This window comes from Phacochoerus africanus, chromosome 7 (genome assembly GCF_016906955.1).
Source record: "Phacochoerus africanus isolate WHEZ1 chromosome 7, ROS_Pafr_v1, whole genome shotgun sequence".
In the NCBI taxonomy this organism is placed as follows: Eukaryota; Metazoa; Chordata; class Mammalia; order Artiodactyla; family Suidae; genus Phacochoerus; species Phacochoerus africanus.
The window spans coordinates 85,878,831-85,903,144 of NC_062550.1; the positions used below are offsets into that span (position 1 = coordinate 85,878,831).

At 36.6% G+C, this 24,314-nt stretch overlaps 1 protein-coding gene across 3 annotated transcripts in view; it reads left to right on the forward strand.

Annotated features, from left to right (window-relative positions):
- NUP37 (nucleoporin 37) overlaps positions 1-24,314 on the forward strand; it is a 50,796-nt gene that overhangs the window by 15,513 nt on the left and 10,969 nt on the right. For all 3 annotated transcript variants that reach the window (XM_047788170.1, XM_047788169.1, XM_047788171.1), the window contains 3 exons: positions 3,278-3,350; positions 5,971-6,065; positions 24,139-24,229. In XM_047788170.1, the coding sequence (XP_047644126.1) occupies positions 3,278-3,350; positions 5,971-6,065; positions 24,139-24,229 (259 nt within the window). The remainder of the gene's footprint in view (positions 1-3,277; positions 3,351-5,970; positions 6,066-24,138; positions 24,230-24,314) is intronic.

The window sequence follows — 24,314 nt, forward strand, 5'->3', positions numbered from 1 at the left end:
ATAGTGAGAACTACAGAACATTGCTGGAAAAAATGAAAGAAGACACAAATTAATGGAAAGACAGCCCATGTACATGGATTGGAAGACTTAATTTTATTAAAATGTCTAAATTACCCAAAGCAATCCACAGATTCGGTACAGTCTCTATCAAAATCATGGGGGGGGGCAATTTTGAGAAAGAGAAACAAAACTAAAGCCCTCATCTTTACTTACTTAAAAACATAAAGCTTCAGGAGTTCCCATTGTGGCTCAGTGGTTAACGAATCCACCTAGGACCCATGAGGTTGCAGGTGCGATCCGTGGCCTCACTCAGTGGGTCAAGGATCTGGCATTGCCGTGAGCTGTGGTGTAGGTCGCAGATGCTGCTCGGATCTGACATTGCTGTGGCTCTGGCATAGGCCAGCAGCTACAGCTCTAATTACACCCCTAGCCTGGGAACCTCCATGTGCCGCAGGTGGGGCCCTAGAAAAAGACAAAAAAAAAAAAAAATACAGCTTCAGTAATCAAAAGAGTATGATACTGGCCTGAAGACAAACATACAGACTAGTGGAACAGAGTAAAGAACCCAGAAACAAATCCTCACATGATCTTTGACAGAGGTGTAAAGGCTAGACAATGGGGAAAGGATAAATGGTGTTGGGAAATTTTGAATATGGATGCCCACATTCAAAAGAATGAAGTCAGACCTTTATACCATATACAAAAACTAACTCAAAATGATTTAAAGGCCTAAACATAAGACCTGAAACTATAGAACTCCTAGGTAAAAGCATGGGAGAAGGTGAATCTGGGATAAAAACCAAGAAAAATGACCTCAAACCCCGCTCTCTTCAATGAATATTCTGCCCATTCATTTTCACACCCGACATAGCCAGTTTATCCAAGAAGCTTAGGGTAGCTACTCATCTCAGTCTGCTCACTCTTCTCTTGAGCATGTAAATTCTCACTTTGCTTGTTTGACCTCCATGTGATGTCTTTGAATTCTTTCTGCAATGAGACAAGAACCTACTCTCTGAAACCCTCTTTCCACCCTTCTTTGCTCCTCTTTGCTTCATTTCGCTCTTTCCTGTACACTAGCTTCTTGTGGCTTCCTGTCCACATGGCAGAATCCTAGTTCTAGGGATGAGAACCCAACTGGCTGGCTTGGATCTCCTGGCCAAGTCCAGCTAACATTGCTTAACAGGGACTAGATTTACCCTCCTGCTGAAAAAGATTAAACACACAAAACGTAGAAGTAATGGTTTTTTAACATGGATATCAGGTAGTACAGAAAGTTACCCTTGGTTGGTTCAAGATCTGAATCACAGGAAGATCTCCTTGAGCCTTCAGCCAAGTACTGATCAGCCTGGAAAGAAACTGCTAGAAGCCAGGAAAAGAGCCACCTAAAGCATTAGAAGGAACACTTCTTGGAGCCTTCTCAAGACCTGGAATGGTTTTTTTTTACACCAGTCAGAATAGTAAGCCTTATAATTCACCAAGTATCCAGTAGAGCATTCAGAAAAGAGTCATCAGTTTAGTCCTCCAGTCTGCTCTGATCCTGCCTAACAAAAAAAAAAATCAAACCTGAAAGAATCCAACTGTTTCCAAGTAACTTAACTGCATCCCAGAACAAAGCTCAAAAATATTTACAGAAATACAAAAAATATCCCCCACCCAAAGGGTAAAATTCATGATTCTGGCATCCAGCTAACCCTCAGCTGAGGAAAAGAAGCAGAGAATGAAGAGGAATGAACAATGCTTTATCTCAGAAAGTCTATGAATCACCACCTCTCCCATCTTGAAAAATATGGGAGTTCCCATTGTGGCTCAGTGGTTAACAAATCCGACTAGGAACTGGTTTGCCAGTTTGATCCCTGGCCTTGCTTGGTGGATTAAGGATCCAGCATTGTCGTGAGCTGTGGTGTAGGTTGAAGACACGGCTCGGATCCTGCGTTGCTGTGGCTCTGGCATACGCCAGCAGCTATAGCTCCGATTAGACCCCTAGCCTGGGAACCTCCATATGCCGCGGAAGCAACCCTAGAAAAGGCAAAAAGACAAAAAAAAAAAAAAAACTTTGTCCCCTCTTAGTGGAAACGTAAAATGATGCTGATGCTGTAGAGACAGTATGGCAGTTCCTCAAAAAATTAAAAATAAAATTACATGTGACCCAGTAACTCCACTTCTGGGTATATACTCAAAAGAAATGAAAGCAGAGTCTCAAAGAGCTATTTGCACATTATTCTCAATAGCCAAGAAGTAGAAGTAACCGTAAATACCCGTCAACAGATGAATGGATACAGAAAATGTGGCGCATATATGCAATATAATCAGCCCTCAAAAAGAAGTAATTCCTGTCATCTGCTACAACGTGGATGACCTTGCTAATATAATGCTAAGCAAAATAAGCCAGTCACAAAAAGACAGTTCCTGCATGATTCCACTTATAAAAGTATCTAAAGTAGTCAAACTTTTGGAAACAGAAAATAAAGTAGTGGTTACTAGGGCCTGGGGAAGGAGGAACTATTGTTCACGGGATCCTGAGTTTCAGTTTTACAAAATGAAATGTTCTAGAGATCTATTATATAACAATGTGCATAAACACTAATGCAGTGTACACTTAAAAAGGGTTATGATGGCAAACTTTATGTGTTTTTGGCCTCGGTCTTTTTTACAAGTTAACATAATCACAAAAAATTTCAGAAATACAAAAAAGAAAGAAAAATATGTCCTGAATAAAAAAAAAATAAACTACACTAGACCAAAATTTGTTTCTTGTTTTTAAACTGTATAGGGAAGCTACTAAAATTGAAAACTACAAAGCTGCTTCTAAGTCACGCTGTTATTTCTAGAAAATGTGGGGATTTCCTAAGACCTTTTCCTCTCCAGTGGCTCGCATTGACACACAGACACCTCGGTTATGTGTCTTTCCCTCTGAACTCAAGGAAAGGCAGAGATTAGAAAATTTGAGCTCTGGTTATGAAAACTTTATACAAGTATAGTCCCAGTTGGGGAGAGAAGATCTATAGTTAACCCCTGAACAACTGCAGGAGGGGTTAATATAATTTTTAAACAGCCCTCCCTATCCAAGTTTCCTCCACATCTAATTTCTGTATGTTTTCCAAAAATTCAAGTGCCTCCTACTTTCAGTAACAGCTGCATAACATTTTTTACAACAGACCTGTAACATCCCTCTTCTGCCTTAAAAAAAGCGTGATTATAAATTATGAAAACGGCTTTGGTGATGGGGGGACTTTCACCTACACAGGCTAAGAATGTTTTTGTTTTTGTTTTCATCTAGATTCTGTACTTCTGCTGCCGATATGAAGATTAGATTATTTACTTCAGATCTTCAAGATAAAAATGAATACAAGGTATGTTGTCAAGTGTAATTTTTAAATTTCTTTTGATTTTTAAATTGGATTTATTCTAATTTAAAATGTCTTTGTGGTTGTCTTTTAAAAAGGTGGTTTAGGACCTCATTTACTCTACTTTTGGGGGCTATAGTAAGCAACTAAGTTGATGATAATAACTGCAGATTACAAATCTAATATTACGTATTAAATTAAAAATTAGATAGGCACAGCAAATGAGCAAGAATTAGATTCGGTATAATAAACGTGAACACACATAGAGTATGAGTTGAATTTCAAGGGGACAAATTCAGTACAGCATAGTGCAAGGCAGGATTAGAAAATGGTTAAAAGCACAGACACGGGGACCAGACCATCTGGGTTTGAAGCCCAACTCTACCACTTTAGTAATAGTATGACTTTGGTCGGGTTCCCAAATCTTTTTGTTTTCATTTCCTTATTTGCAAAATGAGAATGATCATAGCATCTGCCTCATAGGATTATGAGCATTAACTGAGCTGATTCATATAAAACACTTAGAACAGTGCTTTGTACATTGTAAGCCCTATATATATGCTTTCTATTAGTATAATAAATAGCCCTGTAAAACATGTCAGAGGAAGACAAATACTATATGATCTCACTTATGTGTGGAATTTTTAAAAGCTGAACTCATAGAAATGGAGGGTAGAACGGTGACCATCAGGGCCTGGGGGTGGGTGGGAAAAGAGGAGATGATGATCAAAGGGTACGAACTTCCAGTTATGAGTAAGTTCTGTGGCTGTAACATACATCATGATGAGTATAGTTAACAATGCTGTATTATATACTTAAAAGTTGCTGAGAGAGTAGATCTTAAGTGTTCTCACCACAAAATAAAAATAATAATTATTCGAAGTGATAGAAGTATTAAATAACCCTATCATGGTAGTCCTTTCACAATATATATTATGTATATCAAATTATCATGTTGTACACCTTAAACTTACATGGTGTTGTGTATCTCAATAAAGTGGAGAAAATTAAATAAATAGCTCTCATTTGGGTTAAAATTGAATCATGTTTTTTATAAGAACAGCATTGCCTTCTTGACTTTCTAATAAATCAAAAATATGAATAATGTTATAAAACAGAGATAAACTATAAACCTTTCCAATCATTTAGAAAATAGGAAAAGTTACTCTCTAAGCTATATATAGTTTTACCATAATACAGTGTACTATATATATTAATTTAAAACTGTGTCAGAGGAATTCCAGTAGTGGCACAGCAGAAATGAATCCAACTAGGAACCATGAGGTTGCAGGTTCAATCCCTGGCCTCGCTCAGTGGGTTAAGGATCCGGCATTGCCATGAGCTGTGGTGTAGGTCTCAGGCACAGCTCAGATCTGGTGTGGCTGTGGCATAGGCTGGCAGCTACATCTCTGATTGGACCCCTAGTCTGGGAGACTCCATATGCTGTGGGTGAGGCCCTAAAAAGAAAAAAAAAAAAGTATCAGAAAAAAAGGTTTTTAAAAAAGCAAAATTGAAATAAAAAATAAAACTGTATCAGTGAATAGCTAAGTGTAAAATACAGCATAAAATTTTGACCCATCAAGAGTCAATAGTTAAGAGTTCCTGTTGTGCCTCTAGTATCCATGAGGATTCGGGTTTGATCCCTAGCTTCGTTCAGTGGGTCAGGGATCCAGCGTTGCTGTGAACTGTGGTGTAGGTAGCAGACCAGCTCGGATCCTCTGTTGCTGTGGCTGTGGTGTAGGCCGGCAGTGGTAGCTCTCATTTGACCCCTAGCCTGGAAACTTCCATATGCCATGGGTGTGGCCCTAAAAAAAAAGGCCAAAATAAAAAGTTGATAGTTATTAACTATTGTTATTTCTAGTTATAACAGACATTAAAAATTTAATGTTAACTTAGTTTGGCTTGTAGACTAAGATCAAATTTGAGTATTTGGAAGGAAAGTAGGAATCAAGAACAGTATCCATTAAATATTTAAATATCTGATATCTGATAGGAGTGTTTGATTATAAAGATTTAGATAATTGGACCTTGCCTACTTGCATAGTCCTCAACCTTATGACTTCCCATTTGTTCCTTTAGTGGCCAAAAGAGGATTTCTGGGTTGTCGTGATAATTGGCTTATAATGCTAGCTGTCTTCAGTGCTAGCAGTCACATTGAACAATTGAGTAAAAAATGGTAGAAGGTGAAGTCCATGCTATGTGATTATTGGGTAGCAGCCAGTATGTGGAGCAACAGGTATGAGGTAAAAAGCCAAAGGGGACTCTATCTCAGTGCCCCTAGAAAGTTCTTCTGGCTTAAACTTTATTTAAGCTTTATGTAATAAGTGAGAAATGAGGTAATGTAAGGACAGGTACAGTTTAAAAAAAATGTGTGTGTTTTTGTAAGAAATGCAAATGCTAGAAAAGAAAGATCAAACTAATAGCAGTGTGTTGAATGATCAGCTTATTTCCAAGATAAACCTTCCAGAAAAGTGAGTGCAGAAATCATACTTTAAAAATAGCAGATTGCTTAAGAAATATTTATAGAAAAGAAAAGCATGCAGTGAGAGCAATAAAGTAAAAATATTAGGTAGGACTATAGTAGATTATTTTTCTGTGTTCTTATTAACTTTTCCCCTTATGTCAGGTTTTAGAGGGCCATTCAGATTTCATTAATGGTTTGGTATTTGATCCCAAAGAAGGCCAAGAGATTGCAAGTGTGAGTGATGATCATACCTGCAGGTAGGTTGCTTATGTTACAACCAAATTTTTTAATTTTCATCTTATTTTAGCGAGAATTACACTTTAAAAAAATAGAAAAAATGTAAACACATTTCCACAAAAATGTTGTAAAAGAAGCATACTTTATTTAAAAAGTAGGTACGAAACAAACATGAATTTCAAAACCAGTGAATTTAGTTTTCATTCTCGGTCTGATTCATGGGTGCCTCCCTGCCTCTTATTTTAGATTTGCACACTTATGAAGCCTAAATATATATTAGGTCAAACATTGGACACGATCAATAGGATGAAAAAGTCAGGAGTTCCTGTCGTGGCTCATGGAGTTCCCTTCGTGGCTCAGTGGAAAAGAATCTGACTAGCATCCATGAGGATGCAGGTTCGAACCCTGGCCTCGCTCAGTGGGCTGAGGGTCAGCGTTGTCGTGAACTGTAGTGTAGGCCAACGGCTACAGCTCTGATTCAGCCCCTAGCCTGGGAACCTCCATATGCCTCGGGTGTGGCCCTAAAAAAACAAGACTAATAAAACAAAGGAAAGGCAGTTGCTGTAATATGAAGTTATTTCATAGATCCTGTCTGATAAGTTAATGTTTAATAATGAACTGAGAATCTCATTTGCTAAAGCAAGACTCGTGGGAAAGCTAGTGCTTTGACAAGTTTGAAAGTCTCTATATAAAGTTTTCCTATAGATACAGCACCTTTCAATATCACATTCTTCCACCTCACCCGCTACTTTGGAATGGATGAGGTAGGTATAACATTTAATAGTACCTAAAGCTGGAGAATATTGTAAGGAACGCACAAGATGAAGAGAAAGAGTAGGAGGTGGAAATAAGCTGAGGAGTCAGGAGTGAATCAGTCATTAGAGAAGTGCCAGTTGCTTCATTTGCTTTAACAGTGCTGTGAACAAAAAGAACCACCAACAAACGAAAAATGCTGCTCTGCTGTTTTGCATAGTTTTAATGTTTGATAAAGCTATGACAAAATCATTCATATTTATACATACTTGTATACATATAAAACTGTTAAGTATGTGTCCTTTCACATGGAAGTAAAGCCAGTAGTTTCTTTTAAAATTTAATCTTCCTAATAGCCCATCTTTTTATAGAATCCTAAGCTGTTATTTTCTATGTATTGCCTGTTAAAATTTTCATGTTAAGAACATTAAAGGTTTACATGACTTTAAGATTCTGGGGCCCCAAGTATTAAAAAAACAAGTTTGTACAGAGACCAAAGAGTAAATAGGACAATTTTTAATGTAAAATATAAATTAAATCATTAGAAAGAAAGAATGACATTTTGGTTCTCTAACATAGGGAGTTTGCTAATCATAAGCACTTGGGATAATGAAACAAGGGGGAAAATGAGTGTCTTTGCAAGACAAGGAATAGCCTCTGAATAGTGAACAACAGCCAGAGAGACCTGGAATTAAATTCAGAGGTCTGTAATTCTTTTTCTTGCAGGAGACTTTGGAATTTTGTAGAAAAGTAAAATTGTCCTAAAATTTTAGACTGCCAGAAACATATCAACTTTTTCCATGTGGTTGTTTTGTTTTGTTTTGTTTTGTTTTGTTTGCCACAGAGGCAGTGGGGAAGTTCCTGGGCCAGGGGTCAAACCTGTGCCACACAGCAGCAGTCAGAGCCACAGCAGTGAGAATGCAGGAGCCTCAACCCACTAGGCCATCAGAGAACTCCCTATCAACTTTTTATTTTGTTAAGTGATAAGAATTTTTAAAAAGTCTACTGCCTTCTGTTATTACCATCATTTTATAAAATAAAGAACATTACCACTCTAAAAAGGAGAAAGGACTTAACTTCAAAGTAAGTCCTTTAATTTAAATAAATTACTATTCTGCTCCTAATTGTCTTATTTTGTTAGGCTGTGGCTGATGGTGTTATTGTTCCATAAATATTTACTCTGCCTTTCCCCTCCTGTGGAAGGAGATTTTCCCATTCTGTTGGACTGGCCATATGACTTAAGCCAGTGTAATGTTAGCAGGTGTGACTAAGCAGACACTTTAAATATTTTACCTGGTTCGTCTTTAAATATTTTACCTGGTTTGTCTTGTCTTCTGCAATAAGTTGAGCATGTCCTAGATAGCTACTGGCCCCAGAATGAGCAACACATGAAGCAGATATGGACCCATCTGGCATTATGAAATAGAGCTTCCCACAGAGCCATGGGCAAGAAATTTATGCTTTTTTTGAAAGCCTCCTAGATTTTTGAGGTTGGTAACATCATCGCAGCAATAGCTAGGGAGCTAAATTTAGAATTTATCACCTTGGCTTCCCAACCAGAAGTAAAGGACAATTCTGATCAGCTTCTGAAGTCAAAACTCTTGGGCTAAAAACTAAATCATATGAAGAAACAAGATATAAGGAAATCAAGAAGTTTAAGGAAGAATAGTAAATAACACTCTCACTGTAACAAAGCAAAGAAGGAATTCTGAAGGAACAAACTACAGTAGAAAATTGTTTCAGTACAACTATCTTCATTAACTCAAAGTATAGAGTTGCCAAGTTATACATAAAGACAGTAGCCCAATGGCAGCTGTGCAGTTTGGGTAGAGGAAGTAGCCATTTACATCCCAGGAATCATTCTTATCGCTATACTGAAGTAATGTCTTCCATAGTCTGGGTCTGCATGTTGGTGGTAAAGATGTATTGCTGAAATCCTTGTCTAGTCATACTCAAAACCTGTGTCATCTTGGTATTATATGCAGGTGATACCATGCTTTAAAAAGGCATGCTAAAGAGGATAACTCAACTGAAGGTCAGTAAAGAAATAGAGGGTTATAATAGCATTTCAAACCAACTAAACCTAACAGACATACACAAAACACTCCAGACACTGCCACCATCAGCAGAATACATGTTCTTTTCAAGTGCACCTAGGACAGTCTCTGGAATAAACTATATGTTACGCCTCAAAATAAATCTAAATAATTTTTTTAAAGATTAGAATCACACCAAGTATCTTCTTTGACCACAGTGGAAAGAACTAGAAGTCACTAACAGAAGGAAATGGAAAAATCTATAGATACGGAAATTAAACAACACAGTCGCTAAACAGCCATTGGTCAAAAAGCAAATCACAAGGAAAATTAGAAAATACTTTGAGATGAGTGAAAATGAAAACACAGAGTACAAAATTTATGGGATGCAGTAAAAGCAATACACAGAGGGAAAGTTACAGTTATATACACCTTCATTAAATAGAAGAAAGAACTCTGGTGGCCTGGCAGGTTAAGGATCTGGCACTGTCACTGCTGTGGCTAGAGTCGCCTGGGAACTTTCACTGGCTATATGGACACAGCCAAAAAGAAGAAGACAGAACTTAAATCAGTAACCTAAATTAACTTGTAAAACTAAAAAAAAAAGCAAAAAATCTCAAAGCTAGTAGAAGTAAGGAAATAATATAGATTACAGCAGAGATAAACAAAATAGGGTATATAAAACAATAGGATCCATGACACCAAAAGATGGTTCTTTTAAAAGACATAACAAAATTAACAAACTTTTAGCTGGACAAAGAAAGAACACTCCAGTTGGTAAAATCAGAAAAAGTGGAGACGTTACTACTAAACTTAGAGAAATAAAAAGGATTGTAAGAGATTACTATGAATAGTTACAAACCAACAATTTAGATAACCTAGGTGACATGGACAAATTCCTAGAAACACAAAACTGCCAAAACTCAAGAAGGAAAAAAAAGAAGAAAATCTGAATAGACCTGTAACAAATGTAAAAATTGAATCAGTAATCAAAAATTTTCCAACAAAGGTGGAGTTCCCACTGTGGTGCAGTAGGTTAAGAATTTGACTGTAGCGGCTCAAGTCACTGTGGAGGTGCAGGCTCAATCCTCAGCAAAGCCCAGTGGGTTAAAGGATGTGGTGTTGCCATAGCTGCAGTGTAGGTCACAGCTGCAGGTCAGATTCAGTCCCTAGCCTGGGAACTTTCATATGCCACAGGTGCAGCCGTAAAAGAAAATAATTAAATTTTAAAAAATAAAAATTCTAAAAATTAAAAAAATAAAGTAAAAACTCCCAACAAAGAAAGCTCAGGACAAGATGCTTTGCTGGCAAATTCTATCAAACATTTAATGAAGAATCAACATCCATCTCAAATGCTTCCAGAAAACAGAATAGGAGGGAACCCTTTCTAAGTCATTCTAAGAGGCCATCACTATCCTGATACCAAAACCAGACAGAGACATCACAAAAAGGGAGTTCTTCCTGTGGCGCAGTGGGTTAATGATTCGGCTTGTCTCTGTGGAGGCTCTTGTTTGATCCCTAGCCCAGCACAGGGTTAAGAATCTGGTGTTGGAGTTCCCATTGTGTCTCAGCGGAAATGCATCTGACTAGTATCCATGAGGATGCAGGTTCAAACACTGGCCTTGCGTGGTAGTTTAAGGGTCCTGTGTTGCTGTGAGCTGGGAGTATAGGTCATAGACTGGCTTGGATCTGGTGTTGCTGTGCCTGTGGCGTGGGCCAGTGGCTACAGCTCCAATTCAACCTCCAGCCTGGGAACCTCCACATTCCTTGGGTGCAGCCCTAAAAAGATTAAAAAAGAAGAAGAATCTGGTGTGCCACATCTGCATCTCAGATTCAATTCCTGGCACAGGAGCTTCCATGTGCCTCAGGTGTGCCCCCCAACCCCTGCAAAAAGAAAACCTCATACCAATAATCCTAATGCATATAAATGTAAAATCCACAACCTTTACCTAAAACTAGGAAACTCTTAGAAGAAAATAAGGGCAAATCTTTATGACCTTGGATTTGACTATGATTGCTTAAATATCACACCAAAAGCATGTTTGTTAAATAAATAAGAGTTCCCACTGTAGCTCAGCAGTAATGAACCCAACTGGTATATAGTATACATGAGGACACAGGATCAGTCCCTGGCCCTGTTCCGTGGGTTAAGGATTTGGCACTGCTATGGCTATGTAATAGGCCAGCAGCTGCAGCTCCTTTTTGACCCCAGTTTGTTTGTTTTTAAGGCCACACCCACAGCCAGGGAACTTTCATTTGCCATGGGTGTGGCCCTAAAAACAAACAAACAAAAAATTAAATAAATAAATTGGACTTTATCAAAATTTACAAATTTTGGACCACAGGGGACACTGTCAAGAGAGCAAAAAGACAAGTCACAGAATAGGAGAAGATACTTGCAAATTACACATCTGATACGGGTCTCATCCAAGATATATAAAGAACTCTTATAAATCAACAATAAAAAGACAAACAACCCAGTTAAAAAATGGGCAAAGGACACGAATATTCTTCTAGAAGATATTCGAATAGCCAACAAGCACATGAAAATGTGCTGAACGTCAATAGGGAAATATAAATCAAAAGCAAAATGAAATACCACTTCACACTCACTAAGATAACTGTAAAAGACATGTCAGAAAAAACAAGTGTTGACAAGAATTTGGGGAATCTGAAACCCTCATACTTAGCTAGTGGGAATGTAAAATGGTGCAGCCATCACGGAAAAGAGTTTGGCAGTTCCTCAAAAAGTTAATTAAACATGTGACCTAGCATTTCCAATCCTAGGTATACATCCAAAAGAATTAAAAACGGGTGTTCATTCGAAAACTTGTAAAAGAATGTTCCTAGCAGCACTATTCACAACGGTCAAAAGATGGAAGCAACCCAAATGTCCATCAATAAATGAACGGACAAACAAGATGTGGTATATCCATACATTGATATACTATTCAGCTATAAAAAAGAGTGAAGTAGATACATGCTGCCTCATGGATGAAACTTAAAAACACTATGCTAAGTGAGAGAAGCTGGACATGAAATATTATATGATTCCTTTATATAAAATCTCCAGAATAAGCAGATCCATAGAGACAAAACAGATTAGTGGTTGCCAGGAACTGGGAGGAGGAGAGCATAGGAGTGACTGCTTAATGGGTTCAGTGTTTCCTTTTGGGATAATGAAAATACTCTAGAGCTAGATAGCACGGGTGGTTTCACAACATTGTGAATGTGCTAAGTGCCCCTGAACTGTACACTTTAAAATGATGAGTAAAATAAATGAGTAAAGCAAGTGAATGAAATTTTTTAAAAACTAAGCTTTATCTTGTAGTCCTACAATATGGAACAGTGCTAGAATATGGATTCTTAACATGTTTGTACCATAAAGAGCAGAAGAAATGTGTTTCTCTGACTCTGCCAAATCAAAAAAAAAATTATTTTAAATAAATTCATTGTTTTGATCTATGCATATTTTCTGATGTTTGACTTTGTCGTTTTCAAGGAGATGCTCTATTATAATCAGCTGAGAAATTTATGGCCTTAGGGACACCGTTTCAAAACAGTCCATCCCCTGAACATATTCATAAAACTTATGTATTTCATTGAAAATTGCCAAATTCTTAAACAGAAGGAAAATAGTTCTTGCTTTGTGCTAGTGTGTCAGTCTAGCCATTAAAAGTTGTCTCTTGATACAGAGAATAAGTTAGTATATGACTAGTTCAGTCAGCAAATATCAAGTGTCTGCTATGTGCCAGACACTATGCTAGGTACTTGGTAATCAGTGATATATTTTTAAACCTGCTAAAAAACATTTCAGAACCATCTTAAGCTTCTCTAGGACTGACAAATATATTTTATTTTCTATAAATGAATTAAAATATTAAGTAACTATTACTAAACATTTTACTGAGTATTTTGTGGTAACCCACCACTCTAAGCACCTTACCTGTGTAAACTTAATATTTACAATAACTCTGAAGTACGTACTATTTTTACTAGATGACGATACAGGGCATGAAGAGGCAAATAATTTGTGGAAAGGGATATAGCTGTTAAGGAGAGGAACTCGAATATCAGGCAGTCTGGCTCTAGTACCTGCACTATTAACTCACTCTTGTGCCTGAGTGGTAATTTTCAAATTCATCCTGAGAGGATGGTATTTATAACTAATAGTATTTTAGATGTTTTCTTACCTCTCTACATTCTATAATGTAAGTTCATTAATTCAAACTATGAACCAAGGTGCTACTCATAATATGAAATGGTATTATAAAATATGATAAATTAAATTTTATCTAAGATTCCATGTAGTTTTAGTATTCTGTAATCTGTACAAGTTTATAAGATAATTGAATTCTCATTTAAGTTAACAGTTCTTGATCAGTCCCTGTGCCCCCATTTTTCAACGAACATTTTCAAATGTCTGCTATATAATCTTCAATGAAACTCATAGAAAATATAACCTATCAAAATCTTTTAATATAAATTTTTTTCTTTTTAGTGCTTCAGGTGCCGTATATGGATGTTCCCAGGCTAGGGATCAAATTGGAGCTGCAGCTGCTGGCCTACACCACAGCCACAGCAACATGGAATCTGAGCCACTTACACCACAGTTCACGGTGATGCCAGATCCTTAACCCACTAAGCAGGGCCAGGGATCAAACCCACATCCTCATGGATACTAGTCAGGTTCTTAAATCACTGAGCCATGACAGAAACTCTAAAAATATTATTTTAATTGTACTATACAATTGTTATAGAATAAGAGCACATATATATATACTCATATATGTCTACATTAGAAGGTATACTAAGGTGTAGTCTTTGTCACTTTTTACAGTGAATAAATTTGAAAATCAGAAAAATAAGATAACAAGACAATGTGAGGCAGAGGCAGAGTTGCCAAGTTGCACAGTTCCAGGGATGTGGCTTGCAGAGTACAGTGTAAATAGTGCCATCTGGAGTTCTGCAGTGTCATAGCCTGTTATTAGAGTAAAAATTCAAGTCAATAATATTAAAAAAATATTTACTACAGGAAGTTTAAAAGTATGTGAATACGGAGTTCGCATTGGGGCTCAGTTGTAATGAACCCAACTAGTATCCATGAGGACGCAAGTTTGATCCCTGGCACTGCTCGGTGGATTAAAGATCCAGTGTTGTCATGAGCTGTGGTGTAGGTCGCAGACCTGGCTCTGATCCCACGTTGCTGTGGCTGTAGTGTAGTCTGGCACCTACAACTCCGATTCAACCCCTAGCCTGGGAGCTTCCATATGATGTGGGTGTGGCCCTTAAAAGACAAAAAAAAAAAAAAGAGAGAGAGAAAGAAAGGGTATGGGAATAATGTTAAAATAGAAATAACATGAAAATCAAATTATATGATACGAAGTTGAAAAAATAAGGAAGGAAAATATTCCTGCAAATCTACCAGTTTTCATATGTAGATATAGTATCAAAATAATTCTCTGTTATGCCTTGGGATGGAGTATAACAAAGATTCCAGAAAACATCTCCTATCTTGAAATGGCCCCACCTTTTGAAGTATTTCTAAATGCTGTTGTGACATTCAGCAGTCATGTAGACTCTCTAGCATCCCTGGTTCTCATTTACTGAATGATAATAACACTCCAATCATTAGGACAATCAAAATTCCCTTTAAGTGTTGAAAGCACCCCATGTTGAGAACCGTTGCTTTAGATTATAGTAAGTAACTAGGCATTATTCTAAGAGTTTTCCATGAATTAATTCATTTAATCTTCAAAAACCTTATTTTTATATATATTTGTATATTAGATTCTCTTATTCAAAAAGTTCTAGTCTTTTGATATTATTGAAAAAGCAGATGCTCATATTACCTCTATGTTCTGGTCAGAGTCAAGCATTATGCAGGATTTAATAAAATTGATAGAATTAGAGTCATGTCTACAGAAGTGTTACCATCTTCTGCTTGTGAAGAATTTGTAATTTTTAAAAGATACCTTTGATTCCACCTTATACCAGCCAGAATGGCAAGTCTAAACATTAAATGCTGGATAGAGTATGGAGAAAAGGGACCTGTTACACTTTTGGTGGGGATACAAATTGGTGTAACTGCTGTGGAAAACAGTATGGGGATTCCTCAGAAAACTAAAAATAGAACTACCAGTTGATCCAGCAATCCCACTCCTGGGCATCTATCCAGAGGAAACCATGACTCGAAAAGACACATGTACTCCAGTGTTCATTGCAGCAGTATATACAATAGCCAAGACATGGAAACAACCTCAATGTCCATCGACAGAGGAGTGGATCCAGAAGATGTGGTACATATACACAATGGAATATTACTCAGCCAGCAAAGGGGAGAAATACCAGCGTTGTTAGCAACGTGGATGGACCTAGAAATGATCATGCTAAGTGAAGTCAGTCAGACAATGAGACACCAACATCAAATGTTATCACTGACATGTGGAATCTGAAAAAAGGACACAATGAACTTTGCAGAACAGATACTGACTCACAGACTTCGAAAAATACAGTTTCCAAAGGAAACAGTTTGGGGGGTGGGGGGATGCACTGGGGTGTGGGATACAAATGCTGTAAAATTGGGTTGTGATGATCGTTGTACAGCTATGAATGTAATAAAATTCATTGAGTTCAAAAAAAAAAAAAGATACCTTTGCTAAAACACTCTAGCACCAGTTCTTGAAATGAAAATATGTTCCTTCTTCATATATCATTAGCCCAGTTTTCAAATAAGGAACAAGAGTAAGGAGAAAGAGTTTTGTAGAGGATGAAGAAAATTATCCTAGAGTAGACTGCTCTGGCCTTTTCACTTATAAGGCATTTTGTAGGGCCAGAAATACTTTACTACCTTAGAGTCAACCCAGCACTAGAAGAATGTCCTTATGATAGGTATTTAGAGAGTGAGTGGGCAAAAGAATGAATACAATTCTGTATCTGTCACCACATCTTCATAAAAAAGATGCCATTGCCAAACAAAGCATATGACAGGAGATGTATTTAAGAGAAGAAATTCTTAAGCAAGTCATAAGATTTCTAGCCATTCAGCTTCATGTTCCACACCATTTTTATGGTTCCTCGTCTTGTCCACCATATACAGATAGACCATATGCATACCTATATATGTAAATATAAATACTAGTACTTCACATCATGACCCAGCATCATCCAAAGGTTAAAATTATTATAATATTTGAGAGGTAAATAAGTGCATATTTATTTAGAAAGGTTTATTGTCCTCTAGTTCCAAAAGAAGGTAAAATGGTATTTAAGTATTTAATGAGTTAAGCTTATTATTTTAAAAACTCACCAATACAGAACATCTCATTCCCAGCCAGTGCCAAATAACAGATGTTCTTGTATATTAAAAACAGTACCGTTCTGTAAGAACAAGTCAGATCAACAAGTATTTATTAAACACATTTAGTATAGCCAACATTTAGTACTTTGGGGGATACAAAAGAAATAGAAGGCCCAGTACTCACTGTAACTACAAAGGATGTCAGAACTAAATCCCTTTTCTCCTCCTCCCCAATAATCTTTTAAAATATTAGATAAAATTTATGATGAAGGAAAATTGGCTTCTAGAAACCAAGAAATTCTTAGTTTAAGACTAAAATAATAGAAGCATGTAATGTGCCATTCGCTTTGTCTATAAAACATGGAATATTAGTAGTTGTCATGTTCTAGCTGTCATCATTTTTAAAAGAATGAGGAAAAGGGTAGGAAATAAAAAATGAGTTTTTTTAGATATATAACCAAATTACTGGATAAGAGAATACTAAATTTCCTGAGATAGTCCCTAAGCCAAGTAGTGTCATTTTTTTTTTAATGTTACAAGAAAAAAAAAATGTTTATCAAATGTCTTCTATATATCACATGCTAGCTAGGTTCTTTCCATATCACTTCTGTTCATGTATATTTGAGTTTTCGAGATCCATCATTAAGATGGAGTGTTCCTCCCCCAATCCCACCTCAGTTAAGGTCTCAAAATAAGTGGTCTATTTAAAAATTGTCCTTGTGGGAAACAGAGAAAGAAGGGGACTGAGAGCCTTTGGCAGGTAGGCCAATGAAGTATTCCGTTTAGGAGCAATTAAACTATGCCTAATAATTACCGGTGCAAAGTGAAATCAAGAGAGTGTGTAATATCCATTATAATGTTATGGTTAAACAATTCCAGAATAAAGTTTTCTGCTTGTGTTCCAAAATTCTCTCTAATTTTTGGTAACATTTTAAAACTAGATCAATTATTGTGTAATTCTAATAAGAGCTTTAAGAATGAAATAAAAGAGTTTGTGTTGAGTTTACCTCTAATGAATGAAACATAAGGATTCAATTCTTTGTAAAAACCATCCAAAATTTGTAGTAAAACCTTTGATCACATTTGTAGGTCTCTTTTAATTCAAGGCAACGAAATGGTATGTTAATGAAAGATTATAATAGAGTAAAAGTTATAAAGTGATGAAAGAATTTTCTGAAATTTTACATGATTGTGTATGGGTAATACCACTCTCTAGTATTCAACTCTTTGTTCTCTCATGTGCCCTTAGAGCTGAAATATAAAACCAGTACTTCATAAAGCATGTTACCCTATCAGTGATTGCAGTAATTTAAGCTTGCTTTATGTAGCCATTGTGTGGCTGTACTAAGTGAATTTTATAAATGAGAATTATATCCATGAACATCTTTCAGATTTATTTTGAAGGTTCATATACCTTCCCTCATTTATAGCATAGAGTCAAATTTTAAGTTGCAAAATATGTCAGAATTTTTCTTTTAAATAATCCAAGGCTGTAGTTCCTGGATAGTATTACTGGTGTTTGTGTTAAGGTTTATTATAGTTAAAGGAAAAGTCCTTTTACTCTGAATTTTTTAAAGATAAAATAATTACATATGATCTGTTTGAAAACTATCACATGGTATTTCTTTGCAGTTGAGCGGTGTTTTTTTGTTTTGGGGGGTTTTTGTTTTTGTTTTGTCTTTTTGTTTTTTGAGGGCTGCACCAGTGACATGTGGAGGTTCCTAGGCTAGGGGTCTAATTGAAGCTATAGCTGCCAGCCTATACCACAGCCACAGCAACGCCAGATCCGAGCTGCATCTGCGACCTACACCACAGCTCACAGCAACACCAGATTCTTAACCCACTGAGCAAGGCCAGGGATCGAACCCGCAACCCTCATGGTTCCTAGTCAGATTTGTTTCCACTGTGCCACGATGGGAACTCCTGCAGTTGAGAGTTAATTTTGAAGATTATTTTAAATACGCCAAAATTTCTCACAATTCCTATCCTTCAGAAACATAGCTGTTTGTCTAAGTAAGTTAAATAAGATGTCAGTTTTTCCTTCAGGGTGGCCTCTCACTTCTGATGATAATCATAGTTTCAACTGCATTTGTTTATAATTTTAAGAAAAAAATGAAGGAACAACATGTAAGTTTCATGAACCCCTCCAAAGCTTCATGAAGATGTACAGTAGTAGATTGGCTTTTGTAGGTACAGTAGGCTTATTAGTGTAATCTTTGAAACAGTCTACTTCCTCACCCCTTTTAAACACACACAGCCCTTGATTATTGACTATTTTTGACACATAATTTTTAATTATTGAAGGGTAGAATAATAAGCATAAGCCATTATCTTTCATTTTCATCCTTATGATTCCTCTTACTCTCAAGTCAAAGTTTCTAGTTACTCATTTAATTTATTATTAATACTCCTGATATATTAATATTACTTGCTTAGTAGTATCAAGTGTTTTTTTTTAGCAGAATTAGTCTAATCTTATTCTGAATATATTTGAAACACTGCCACATACTAAAAGGACCCTTTGCAAAATTCTTATGCTGTCATGCCATTCTGCTGCCTTCACTGTTAGGGGCGTTTTGTTTTGTTTTGTTTTGTTTGCCTAGCTATCAACGTTCTCTATAGTCTAAGCCACAAATGACAGTTTATTTTAGTCACCACTCTAACTTACCATATCCCTGTCAAGATTTGTTCACCTAATCCCTAATTTATGCTTTCAGTTATATGGTTTCCCACCTTTGAACTCCTTTTGCACTTAAAAACAGATATTTTAGCACTAACTTATTTTGTGATTTATTTCACTTTTCTATTTGTGTATTCACTTACTAGGGAAATATTCCACATTTTCCTCTTTTTTTGAATCATCTATAGCATGGTAACTTAGTTATTGATTATTAGGAAATGAGGGGGATAAATCTTCATTTTGCTATCACAGACTCAGTGAAAAGCATGTTTTTTATTTAAGAATATTGGAGGTTGGAGTTCCCGTCATGGCGCAGTGGTTAATGAATCCGACTAGGAACCATGAGGTTGCGGGTTCGATCCCTGCCCTTGCTCAATGGGTTAACGATCCAGCGTTGCCCTGAGCTGTGGTGTGGGTCACAGATGCAGCTCAGACCCCAAGTTGCTGTGGCTCTGGTGTAGGCTGGTGGCTACAGCTCCGATTGGACCCTTAGCCTGGGAACCTCCATATGCCGCGGGAGTGGCCCAAGAAATGGAAAAAAAAAAAAAAAAAGAATATTGGAGGCCCCTTTCCTGTACCCAGTAACATTGTGAAGTACTTTCTCATCTTTATAACTATATCGTTGTATGACTTCAGTTCTTGCTTTCATGTTTAATTAATCAGTATAGTAACTCATATGACCCGGTCTTGTCTTTTAGCAAGATTGTAGTTTGTAATTTCTGCTTTACCAGTTAGAGAGGGCCAAATGGCTACACATGTGTCATTTAATGTCATGCATTCCTTCTTTTGTCTATGTTGTCATATACATTTGGTAGCAGAAATTTCCTTCTACAGATTAAGAGACAGTGAGCTGCCAATTAAAATGGAGAAACAAACAGATGAAAAGAAGAGTATTACTCAGGAAATTTCCTTTGAATTTTCAGAGAGAATATCTCCCTCAACTAATCGTCAGTTTAAAAGCCCATGAGAATATCTAGAATAACCCCAGTAGGCCAACACCTAATTTATGAGACCTTTATATTAATTGTGACAATTATACTTAAATACCACATGATCAGGAATACTTAATTTTCTACTGAAAAGCACTTAGCCTGAAATTAGGCAATAATTCTAGCAATAAACTACCAAAAGTAAGGTAAAAGTATTCATAATCTTACATCTGGATATCCCTTCACCCATACATTTCACAGCAAAAACTGAGGAGTTCTACTGAAGACCACAGAGTTGGGAGGGGTGGGGATGTCTGTTATAATTGTAGTCAAATTGGGTCAAAACTATCATTTATTTACCTAAAGAATGATGCTTTTTATATGTCAGTACCCTTTGATTGTCTCTATTATTGGCTCCTTAATATGTCAGCAGATTAACTTTACCTTAAAACCTTATGTTTTGAAATTTCCCTTGCATACATTTGAATAGGTATACATATATGTTTTATATAGCGCCCCATTTTTGGTCAAGGTAGTTTAACTCAATAATGTTATATTTTTATACTTTTATAAAAGGTCTGTTGTCTTTCCATCCATTTTATTATGTGTATTAAGAAAGCCATAAACTCTTACAACTTTTCACTTTCTGTGATAAACCACTTCTTCAAAAAGTATGCTGCATCTGTAGTTATAGTTAACTCTTAGGTAATTTTATGTATTATAAACAAATCTATTAGCAAATTTAAAAAACGAATTTATGATTTTTTTCCTGTTACATTAGAAATGCTCTTATCTGACATGGTCTACACCCGTAGTTCCTTAGATAACCAGAAAGTAAGTCTGAAAACCTATTTGACAGCACCTGCTAACATTGAACATATTTAAGTTATTATCCAGCAATTTCACGCCTAACAGGAACCCAGCAGATGGGGGTAGGGGGATGTGGGCTTGTGTCTGCGTAAAGGGGGCACCGTGAGTGTGTGTGTCTATAGTCACTAAAAGACATGTACAGGAAGCTTTGTAGCAGCATTATTGGTAATGACCATAAATTGGAAACAACCTAAATGTCAACAGTAAAATAGGTAAATACATAGCATTGTACTTAATTAATGGAATACGATATACAGCAATAAGAATGAACAGAGTACAGCTTGCAGCCGTGTTAGTAAATCTCACAAGATTTAATGATGAATGAAAAATACCAGACCAAGAAAATAGATTCTGTGTAGTTCTGTATTTATGATGTTTAAAACAGGCAAAAGTAAGCTATGGTGTTAGAAATCAGGATGGTGGGTGAAAAGGCAAGGAAGTAAAATATGACTGGAAGGAATGACAGATGACTTTTGGTGCTCTGGAAATACTATCCTAATTTGGGTGCTTTCTCTTTGGCTTTTTTTTTTTTTGGCTTTTTAGGGCTGCACCTGCATGAAACTCCCAGACTAGTTTGATTGAAGCTGTAGCTACTGGCCTACAACACAGGATCTGAGGCCTTGTCTGCAACCTACACACTGCAGCTCATGGCAACACTGGATCCTTAACCGGCTGAGCCGGGCCAGGGATCAAACCCGCATCCTCATGGATACTAGTCAGGTTCTTAACCTGCTGAGCCACAATAGGAACTCCTGGGTGCTTTCTTCAAGTATGGTCTTTGAGTCATGTGCTTAAGATTTGTCTATTTTTATTATATATGGTGTACTGTAAAAAAAAATAATAATAAGTACCAAAAAAAGAAATGTGACTTCATCTAATGGAACTAATACTAACTAGATGAGCCGTGTAGTAAAGACACAGGAAAATAAGTTGAGCTCCACAAAAGGATTTGAGAAGAGCTTAATAATGGAATCTATCAAAAAGGGAAATAAGGAGTTCCTATAGTGGCTCAGTGGAAATGAATTTGACTAGCATCCATGTGGATATAGGTTCAATCCCTGGCCTTGCTCAGTGAGTTAAGGATCCAGCGTTGCCATGAACTGTAGTATAGGTTGCAGACATGGCTCCTATCTGGCGTTGCTGTGGTGTAGGCTGGCAGCTACAGCTCTGATTCGACTCATGTGCTGTAGGTGTGGCCCTAAAAAAAGACCAAAAAAAAAAAAAGGAAATAACACAACGTAAAGTGTACCATCTGTAGCTAATTTAGTTATGATAACTAATTTCAGACCAATTTGTTGTATTTTGCATATTCAGTACTTGGGTTATGCTGAGAATTATTTAATAAGCATATAATTGTAGGCCATAAATCATTTTATCCTAATCCTATAAAGTTATCTGGATCACCCTCATCATTTTTAAATCTTTTTTTCCTTCCCCAAAACAATTTCGGGTTCTGTCAGTATAAAATGCTCTTTAAAAATTAAAATGTGGTTCATAAGACAGGCATATACTTCATTAATTGACCTGTCTTTATAGAATATCTTTGTCCATGTTTTCTACGTCTTTCGTTTCCTTCATTTGACAGGAAAAATTCATGAAAATATTCTGGTATGTATTTATTCAGTATAATAGCAAACAAAAATCAGATGTACATTAGAATAAGATCAAAAGGAATGGGGCCTTTAAACCATTTTCTCATGGGATTTACTGAATTTGTAAGACAAATTTCTACTACTTCAGTAGTGGTAAAATACATGCTAGGCTACCACTTTATTATGCAAAAGGCAATAGAGAAGAAAGAAATAATCATTGCCGTAACTAATAATCTTATTTATTGTGGGAAGTGAAACATAATTGAATAAACCTGCGGTAAATTTGATTCCCCCTCTGCAATTAAATTGTACTCATCTCCCTGTGTCGTAAATACAAATGAAAAGTGTTGATTTGGAAAGAGAAAATGGTATGTGTCTGAATTATTTAATCAAGTATATAATGATTTTAAAAAACATCTATTTTAGTTCATATGTAATTATGATATTTTAAAATTGGAGATCCTATAATTTCTATAAAAAAGAAAAAATTTTGAAGTAATGTGGTTTGGCACAAAATAATTGTGGCATTGTCCAATAAATATGCCTGCTTTCTTTGAAGTGAAATTTTGCCTCAACTTTAAAAACATATTCTCTAAGTTTGTTGAAATTGTTTTATTTTTGTTCCTAATGAGATATGAAGTATAAAACCTTGAAGAAAATGTCCAAGGCATTCTAATGAAAGTATTCAGTTCTTAAGGACCAGATTGTGTGGATACTTGGCCAACCACCCATTTACCTTCTGTCTCCTACCATGCCAACTCTGTGCTCCAACTCTGTCCCAGTGAGATATAACAGTGGTTGAGTGTGAAGAATGAACTCAAAAACTAGCATTCTGGATGGGGAATAGGGCTTCTCACAACAGCGCCATTGCTGAGATGTCTGAATCTTGATCTCCACCCTGGGGGTTGGAAAAAACCTGAGAGGGAAATTGAGTAGGTTTGTCATTGTTACTATGGATTTGTAAGTATTGAGGAACAAGTAGGAAGAACTAGATGCTTGTTCCTTCAGTCTTTCTATCCTTTAATCTGATAGCTGTCAATCAAGACCCTTTTGAGAATACTTTGGGGAAGTGAGCCAGATCAGAAAAGGTAAAAGGTAGGAAGTAGACCCTGGCATGGGAACCCAGAGGCAGAAAGAATAAGCAGCTATGGGAAATTACTGTCCCCCTAAATTCACATCACTTCATACTAGCTTCTTTATATACTATTTTACAAATGGGAGCACTGCAGTGGCACAGCAGGGGTGGGAACAGGCAGGTGTATGTTTTAAGCATCGCTGGTAGAAGTTATTATTAATTCAGCGTTCCCACTGTGGCTCAGCAGAAAGGAACCTGACTAGCATCCATGAGGACGCAGGTTTGATCCCTGCCGTTGCTCAGTGGGTTAAGGATCTGGCATTGCTGTGAGCTGTGGTATAGGTCGCAGATGCAGCTTGGATCCCACGTTGCTGTGGCTGTGGTGTAGGCCTGTAGCTATAGCTCCAATTGGACCCCCAGCCTAGGAACTTCCACATGCCAAGGGTGCAGCCCTAAAAAGACATACATAAAAAAAATTAATGTTAATTGGAGTGACTACTGAAGTAGGAATGCAAGCTGATTAGTGGCCTAGAAACTTAAAATTCTGCCCACAAAATAAAAAGTTAATGAATAATTTAATTTGGTTACTGTGTTACAGTGTTGCTATACTAAATTAGAGAGAATGTGTGTGTTTTTTCATTATTAAGTGTGGAAAACTTAAATTCTTTATACTACTTTTACATTGTCTAAAATAATACTGTTATAATTTTCTTTAAAAGATATACTTTAAGTGCAGGTGTTTACCTTATCATCTCTAGTTGATCAGTTTTGGCTTTGAATAAATTTTTAGAAATTTCATTTTTTTTAGTAGTGGTAATATCAGAACTATTTAACAAGATATTCCTATTCTTTTATTAGGATTTGGAACTTGGATGGAATACAAACAGCTCATTTTGTTCTTCATTCCCCTGGAATGAGTGTGTGCTGGCATCCTGAGGAAACTTTTAAGGTTAGCTTTCTTTTATCAAGTTGAAAAGACGTATGCATGTGTAGTGCTTGCTCACATGGAGGAGAAAAATCAGTGACTTTTTCTA